General features: G+C 50.0%; 1 protein-coding gene across 1 annotated transcript; it reads right to left on the bottom strand.

Annotated features, from left to right (window-relative positions):
* Nucleotides 1-245: 245 nt before the first annotated feature.
* Nucleotides 246-2,148, bottom strand: LOC308169777 (zinc finger BED domain-containing protein 5-like; the record flags this gene model as incomplete). The annotated part of the gene is made up of 3 exons (XM_080544515.1): nt 246-722; nt 991-1,271; nt 1,431-2,148. The coding sequence occupies 3 exons, from the start codon at nt 2,146-2,148 to the stop codon at nt 246-248; spliced, it is 1,476 nt and encodes a 491-aa protein (XP_080400641.1).
* Nucleotides 2,149-8,863: the final 6,715 nt, after the last annotated feature.

Consider the following 8,863-nt stretch of genomic DNA (forward strand, 5'->3'; position numbering starts at 1 on the left):
GATTAGTCATCATAGAGCAGAAAAGCCATGTGAATGTGAATACAAAGTATGTTTATGAGTGTTAAACAAACTCAGACAAGAGAATACAAACAGAATACAGACAGACGCTACGGAACAGCAGCAATTGCACACGTCTGGTGCAGAACAAACAGTAGGCTGCAAAACTGTACATTACAACTAACATTGTTCGTTTTTTAAGTGTGCTGGTGTGACATTTCGCCAAATTGCACGGGGGGGGGGGGAGATTAGTGTGAGCCCAGCGCTTGGTGGTTCTCCGCCAGTTTCTTCACTGCGGGTTGCAGAGAAGTTAGTTTCAGTCGCAGTGCACCTGAGGCCGTCAAGTCCAAGCGATTGCGGTACTTGGACTGCATGTGGAGGACCTGGCTGAATCCCTGCTCCACCAGGTATGTGGTTGGGAAAGCCAGAAGAAGCAGCCTCACTTTCTCCCACAGAGCCGGGTAACGCTGAGAGTACTTGACCCACATGTTGCCCCAGCCAGAGGTGCGGAAAATACCCTGGGCCTCATCGTCACTCTGGATGTCGATGAGATGCTCCCGGATTGCTTGCTCGCATTCCGCCACGTCCGCCTGAAAGGGTTGCACCACCCAGATGGGAACATCAAGGTCCAAAAGATCCCTGAAGCGGATCTTCAAGTCAGCATTCACCATCCTCAGGTGCTCTGTGTAAATGAGGAGGCGCTCATCGGTAAGAGCCTCAGACACCTGCAATGAGCATAACCAGGAAATTGTTATCTGTGCAGAATGTTACTATCTGATTTTGAACTCGTTATTTTATTGCTAATTAGTTAACTAATTGATGTTTCTTAAAGTTTATTAATACATAAGTTACAAGTTTCATAATACATAAGAACACAGAACATAAGTTATTTATACTAACCAGGAACACAAATATAGTTTTGCATAGAGTAGCCTACATTTATTACATGTATTCTTTATTATTATCATAATTTAGTAGCCTAGGCTAGATTACCTTGGTCAACAGCGGGAAATAGGCAAACTGCCTCCTGCCTATGCTCTGCCTGTATAGATCCAGCCTGGAGGTGAGACTCTGGATGACCGCCTTGCTCTGGACCAGAGTAACTCCTTTTCCTTGGAGCTTCAGTGTGACTTCATTCATTTTTCCAAAGAAGTCTGCGAGGTACATGATGTCGCAGCGGCTGGATGACACCTGTTCCCCAAGAGCTGCATCCACCTCCTCCAGTAACTCCACGATGCTGTCAAACAGCTCACAAAAGCGAGCAAGGCAGTTTCCTTTTGAGAGTCAGCGGACCTCAGTGTGGAGAAGAAGACGCTCAAAGGTCTCGTAATTTTCCTGACACAGCTGTCTGAACAATCTGGTATTCAGGGCGTGGGCTTTTATTTTGTTTATTGCCTTGACTGTAACATTGAGAGACTCATGGAGAGGTGGACTTTTAGATTTGGCCACAAGGTTGTGGCGGTGCAAGACACAGTGGACTGTGAGGACATGCGGGACCTGCTCCTTCAGCAGAGCGGTGAAGCCAACCATGGACGGGGCACCGTCAGTGGCACATGCAAGGATGTTCTTGATTGGGATTGACTTCTCCTGTAGATATGCATCCAGTGCATTAAAAATGGTCTGGCCCTTGGTGTCTGTTTCCAGATATTTGGAAAATAAAAATTCCTCAGCCATCTCCTGACTGTTGGAGGCACTATAGCGGACATAGGCCATCAACAGAGCATTATTGTCAGCAGTGGTTGTCTCATCCAGCTGAAGGCTGAATGGAGTTTCCCGCAGGATGGCACACAGCTGCTCCTCTGTATCGGCGCCCATTTCATCTACCCTGCGTGCTACGGTGTCATTGCTGAGTGGGATGGATTTCAGCACCTGTGTGGGATCACGCTCCATCACAGTAGATATTACTTCTTTGATGGCAGGGAGTACCAACTTCTCTCCAATTGTGAACGGCTGCCCACATTTGGCTATCAGCAGGGAGATATTATAGGATGCTATTAGCCCGCTGTCAGTCTGGGTGGTCTTCCTAGCGAAGAGACTGCTGATGGTGCTCCTACCATGTTTCTCTTTGAGGGCCTGGAAGAATGGACGCTGCTTATCTGCCTTGTCCGGGTGTATCTTGTTAAGGTGCTCCTTTAGACGTGAGGGTTTCATTGCCTCATTGGAAAATACTTGTTCACACAGTAAACACATTGGGAGTTGGTCATTGTTAGGAGACGGTATGAAGCCATAGCTAAGATACTCAATAGAGTACTGTCTGCATTTTACCTTTTTCGCGGCCATTTTGATGATATAATATGATTTTTGTTGTTTTATAATGCTATGCTGGGAGCGCTCAGAGATGGGTGCTCGGACTGAAAAGACAGTTTGTCCAACTGACCGTTCGTGCATTTACGAACGTACCAGTAATAACACTGCTGACAGCTGACCAATCGCAAGCAGAGTAGTGCTTATGCGTTCGTTTCCAGGACATCACAAGAGATCACTAAAAAGCGATCGTATATTTTTGTTTGTAAACGTTAAGACGAACACATCGCAATGCTAACCTCAGAATGGCACTAGGGATAACTTCCACAACAGCACTTAATAGTAATACATTTATGTAATATTATACCGTGATGAACGTGGGGAGGGGACATTCGTAGCTGATTGCTCGGTTATATTCTTGGTAACCGACAGGGCCCTTTCCCGACTGGGTCATTACAATATTATCGCTTTTTTGTGATAGGTTGCTCCTGCTGTGATGTTCTGGTATCTTGGTATGGTATTAGCACTCATTTTAACTAAATTAAATAAGCTGTATTGAAAGGAAGCGAACGCATAAGCGCAGAGGGTAGTGTGTATATGCGGGGAGTGAGTATTTGTCTGCGTCACAGAACCCGGCCAAGTTCGGAGCGCTCAGAGACGGGTGTTCTGACTGAAAAGACGGTTTGTCCGAGCGAACTGACTGTTCGTGCATTTACGAACGTAAATGACAGCTGTTTTTCATGAGAAAAATACTTTATGCGTCACCGCCCCCCAAGAACACCTCAACGCCCCCCTTTTAAAAATATTTGTTCCAGCGCCCCCGATGTTGTCTGAACGCCCCCGTTGAGAAACGATGATCTAAATGAACAAAACAAATATCACAAACAAAACCAAACAAGGCTCAACCCACCAGAGCCCTGCCACAGCTCAAAACAGGAGAGAGAGAGAACACTGAGGACACAGAACATTTATAGTGGAAAGACCAGGTTGATTGATGAATCAGGAACAGGTGTGTGGAATGATGGGACTGGAACCAAGCAATTATCTGTGAACCTAGGAAAAATGACAACAGCAGGGGGAGACAAAAACACAACACACAACACAATACAAACAGCAGGTGTAGTATATTTTACTTGAACACACACACATACATGAATTGTATAGTATGGGCCTGTATTATTTGCCTTTTGACTTGCATAAGTTCTGTAAGATTCTCCTGGCTGTGGGGGGTTTATTACTTTTTGTTCTGTGACAAAATGGATGACCTGAATTGACTGTACCTTAAGATGGCTTCTGACCTGAGTACTGACCCCCTTTTCACACCTCAAACATCTATGTAGTGACTGTGATAGGACCATTGTTGTAGTTGTATTTGCATACGAAAGGACATAAAGTGGAGAGCACAGGGACAGCTCTCTCTCTTATTCACCTCAGCTGACCATCAGACCACCAGCTACCAGCTCTGATATCCTGTATACCTGTTTCAATAAATAGTCATACCCTTTTAGACCTAATTATATATTCATATTTTCATATTTTCATATTACGGAATATGGCATTCCGATACAAGAACATTTGTGGTGTTTTCATATTAAATCACAGAGCCAAAATGATATGACCATTTTAAAGAGAAGAGCTAGGGCTTTTAAATGGTATCAATATTTCTTTTATTATTTGAGAATAACTATCCTTTATCCAGCAGATTTCACACAGCAATCTTTACAAAAATCTTCTCCGGCTGCCATACTCCATCAGAAAACTGCATTTTAAACCATTTTACTTACAAGCTTGAAGGAAAGTTAGAGGGTATGAGGCATGCACAATTCTGTTGGCAATTCAGAATAGAAGACAGGTTAGAAATATCTTATATTGTTCAAGAGTAATGACCATTCTAGTGATTAGTGGCATGGAGGAAAAATAAAATCAGAATTGGGTTTTATAGGTTTTTAGTCAAGAATAAAAGTATTTTGTAATGTTTTGGCTGTAAAAATGTCAGATAATGTCCTGTGAGTAAATGCCTTTGCTCCTTTTGTCAGGATTACTTCAGCTTTCAATATCTGACATTACTGAAATGTTTTGAGGGAAGAAAAACACAAAAACGGAATTGATTTTAGAGGGTATTTTGTGGATAGCCATACCTTGTCCCCGGGGGCATAATTGGGAGCAGGGATGCGCCGACGGTTGGCCTGTCGTTGGTAACGCTCCGATGCCCGAAGAAGGGTGGCACGGGCCCGATGCCAGGTCCTATGGCAGCGGCGGAGGTGAGCCTGGACGGACGGGACCAGGATCTCCTCCTCCTGGGAAGGGAACAGGGGAGGCTGATAGCCGTAAAGGCACTGAAAGGGTGACATACCTGTGGCCGAGGTAGCCAGGGTGTTGTGGGCGTACTCCACCCACGGTAATTGGGTTGCCCAGGTAGTAGGGTTGGCAGACACCAAGCAGCGCAGGGTGGACTCCAGCTTCTGGTTGGCCCTCTCCGCCTGACCGTTGGTTTGGGGATGGAACCCTGAGGTCAGGCTGATGGATGCCCCCAGCCCGGAGCAGAAAGCCTTCCAGACCGCCGAGGTGAACTGTGGTCCCCGATCAGACACCACGTCAGTGGGTAGGCCGTGGGGCCGGAACACCTCTCTCACCAACAGATCCGCCGTCTCCCTGGCGGAAGGAAGCTTGGGCAGGGGCAAAAAGTGGGCAAATTTACTAAAGCGGTCAACCACAGTCAAAATCACCGTCATGCCGTCAGACATGGGCAGACCCGAAACGAAATCCAGGGCCACATGGGACCAGGGGCGACGGGGAATGGGCAGAGGACGCAGTAGGCCCGAACTGGGCTGGTTAGAAGACTTATTCCGGGCACATACAGAACAGGCCAGCACAAAGGCCTTGGTGTCCTCAGGCATGGTTGGCCACCAAAAGCGCCAGCGGAGGAACGCCAGGGTCCTAGTCACCCCAGGGTGGCAGGTGAGGGTGGAGGCGTGAGCCCATAGTAGCACCCGGGATCTCACGGTGTCAGGGACGAACAGGCGACCAGGAGGACCGTTTCCCGGGTCGGGCTGAGCCCACTGAGCGGTCCTGACCGCCTCCTCAATTTCCCAGGTGACGGCCGCGACCACGCAGGTGACCGGCATGATGGTGTCTGGCACTGAGCTGGTCTCACTCTCCTTGTCGTAAAGGCGGGACAGGGCATCGGACTTCACGTTCTTGGATCCCGGCCTAAAGGTGAGGGAAAAATTAAAACGGCCAAAAAACAGCGCCCATCTGGCCTGGCGGGAATTGAGCCGTTTAGCCGTGCGGATGTACTCCAGGTTTCGATGGTCAGTCCACACGAGGAAGGGTTGTTCCGAGCCCTCCAGCCAATGCCTCCATTCCTCTAACGCCAGCTTCACGGCCAACAGCTCACGGTTACCCACGTCATAGTTTCTCTCCGCCGGAGAGAGACGGTGGGACAGGAAGGCGCAGGGATGGACCTTACCGTCCGTAGCGCGTTGGGAGAGGACAGCCCCCACCCCGGTGTCCGAGGCGTCCGCCTCCACCACGAACTGCCTGGAGGGATCCGGCTGAACGAGGATGGGTGCTGAGGTAAAGCGGTTCTTGAGGTCGAGGAAAGCCTTCTCGGCCTCGGGGGTCCATCGGAACTGGCAGGAAGTGGAAGTGAGAGCAGTGAGTGGAACCGCGACACTGCTATAGTTGCGGATGAACCGCCTATAAAAATTAGCAAACCCTAAGAATCGCTGGAGCTGCTTACGGTTACCAGGGACGGGCCACTCCAGGACTGCTCTCACCTTAGCGGGGTCCATCCTCACCTGACCATTAGCGACGATGTAACCCAGGAAAGATACCGACGGGACATGGAACTCGCACTTCTCTCTTTTAACAAACAGCCGGTTCTCGAGGAGACGCTGGAGTACCCGATGGACATGCTGGACATGGGTGACTGGGTCCCTAGAAAAAATCAAAATGTCATCAAGGTATACGAAGACAAACAGGCCTATCATGTCCCTGAGGACATCGTTCACTAAGGCCTGAAATACCGCAGGGGCATTAGTGAGGCCAAAAGGCATCACCAGGTACTCGAAATGGCCTAAGGGAGTGTTGAACCCTGTCTTCCACTCATCCCCCTCTCGTATCCGAACCAGGTGGTAGGCGTTGCGGAGGTCGAGCTTCGTGAACACCGTGGCTCCCTGGAGAGAGTCGAAAGCAGAGTTCATGAGGGGTAAAGGGTAAGAGTTCTTGATGGTAATATTATTCAACCCGCGGTAATCAATGCAGGGACGCAGGGTCTTGTCCTTTTTAGTAACAAAAAAGAACCCAGCGCCCACGGGTGAGGAGGAGGGACGGATGAGGCCAGCAGCCAGGGAGTCCTTGATGTAACACTCCATGGCCTCCCGTTCGGGTTTGGAGAAGGGCTAACTGTTTGCAAAACACCTGTTGGAGGTCCCGATACTCCGGCGGAATGGAAGACAGGTCAGGGACCTCTGGTGGAGAGGTAATGACCGGGCTCCCCACAGTACAGGCAGCTGTTGTTTTCAACACGCCGGCGACGCTCCTCCTGGCTGAGGCGCATCCGACCAAGCTGCATCGGTTCGGGATCCGAGGACGTCTCCCCTCTAGGAGTGATGTTGGGATGAAAGGGACGAGAATAATTACTAGGGTTGGAAGTAGATGGAGCACGCCGGCTGGCGACGCTAACGGGAAGACGACTTCCGCGTTCACGTCTCCGTTCTGAGATCCGATTATCTACCCTGATGGCCAGGGAGATTAATCCATCCAGGTCGGAGGACTCGGGATGTGACACCAGCTCGTCCTTGATGGTCTCAGCGAGTCCACCGGTGAACGCCGCGACGAGAGCTGCATCGTTCCACCCACTCTCAGCTGCCAAGGTGCGGAAACTAATCGCATAATCAGCGACACTCCGGGAGTCTTGACGGAGGGCGAGGAGGCGCTTGGAAGCGTCCTGTCCTCGGACCGGGTGATAGAAAATTCTCCTCATCTCGCCGGAGAAAGCGGTGTAGGAAGCAGTGAGCGGGTCCCCTCTCTCCCACAGCGCCGATGCCCACTCCAGAGCGGCCCCACGGAGGAGACCGATCACCAGGCAAACCCGACCCCGGTCGGTGGAGAAGGACGTGGGCTGTTGTTCCATCACCAGCTCACACTGTAGGAGGAAGGAACGGCAGCAACCCTGTTTGCCGTCGTAACGATCCGGCATGGGAACCCGGGGCTCTCGGGTCACCGGAGCGGGTAGGAGCTGGGGGGTGGTCGGTGTAGCATTAGCAGCGGCGGCTGCTTCCGTGTCCTGGAACCCGGTCAGAGTGGTGCTCATGTCACGGAGCCTCCCCACTATCTCCTGTAGGAGGGAGTCGTGTTTCTCCAACACGGTGTAGTTATTGTTCACCATCTGCCGGACTGTCTCGATGTCTGCTGGGTTCGACATGGCCAGATCGTACTGTCACGACCAGAAGGCGGAACCCAGATGCAGACAACGGAGAACAGGTAGGAAGATAATAACAGTGTTTTATTATAAGGTTTGGGGTTAGGGGAATCCGGCTGGGGAAAGGTAGTGCAGGTAGGAGTTCTGGCAGGTAGGCAGGTACTCAGACAGGCAGGGGATCAGGCAGGCAGGCAGGTACTCCGACAGGCAGGGGGTCAGGCAGGTAGGCAGGTACTCAGACAGGCAGGGGATCAGGCAGGTAGGCGGGTAGTCAGACAGGCAGGAGGTCGGCAGGCAGGGAATCCTTTAACGGGGAACAGGGAGAATAGGGTTAGGCTAGGTAACGGATAACGTCAAGAGTAGCAGGAACGAGCATATGAACCAACCATTAAGTGGTTACGATCTGGCGATGACTGGAAGCAGGAGCAGAGCTTAAGTAGGAGCCAGTCGCGGTCTTCTTCGTCCACACCTGGTACCACTGATTGATGGCTGATGAGTCAGTGGCGCTCTTAATCGTCCACTGATCGACGTCTGATGATCCAGGGGCGCTCTTAATCGTTCACTGATCGACGTCTGATGATCCAGGGGCGCTCTTAATCGTTCACTGATCGACGTCTGATGAGCCAGGGGCGTTCTTAATCGTTCACTGATCGACGTCTGATGAGCCAGGGGCGGAGTTGTGACAGTTTTTAGTGAAATATTAAATTGACTATATATAAATAATTCAAATAAAATAAAATTTTATTTGTATAGCGCATTTCTTACAAGATGCAACTCAATGCGCTTCACATAATGAACATTCTCAGTCAATCAATCAATCAATCAATACTGACAGAGCCACAAGCAGGCAACAGTAAAAACCTGTACACTATGTAGCCAGGAACATTCCCTTGCAGCCCTCTACACATAGAGCGACTACTAGCCAGTTTGCCTACCAGCACCCAGCGGTGGTTTGTTCTGCATCCAGCATGGGCACAGGTCCTGCCAAAAGAGAATCTCAAGCACAGTTATGAGGCAACAACACAATAAAGATGACAGCAATACAACCTGATGGTGGTCCAGGTACATCCTTGTACCGGTTCCAGTACTGCTCTAGGTGCTACTGGGAGCTGACAGTGCCTCGTCAGCACCCAGGTCCTTTTTCCTGTCAACACAAATCTCAAAACACGAGTATGGTGTAATGGCCTAGTGATCCTA

The sequence above is a fragment of the Nansenia antarctica genome (genome assembly GCF_963989245.1).
Source record: "Nansenia antarctica genome assembly, chromosome: 13".
Classification (NCBI taxonomy): domain Eukaryota; kingdom Metazoa; phylum Chordata; class Actinopteri; order Argentiniformes; family Microstomatidae; genus Nansenia; species Nansenia antarctica.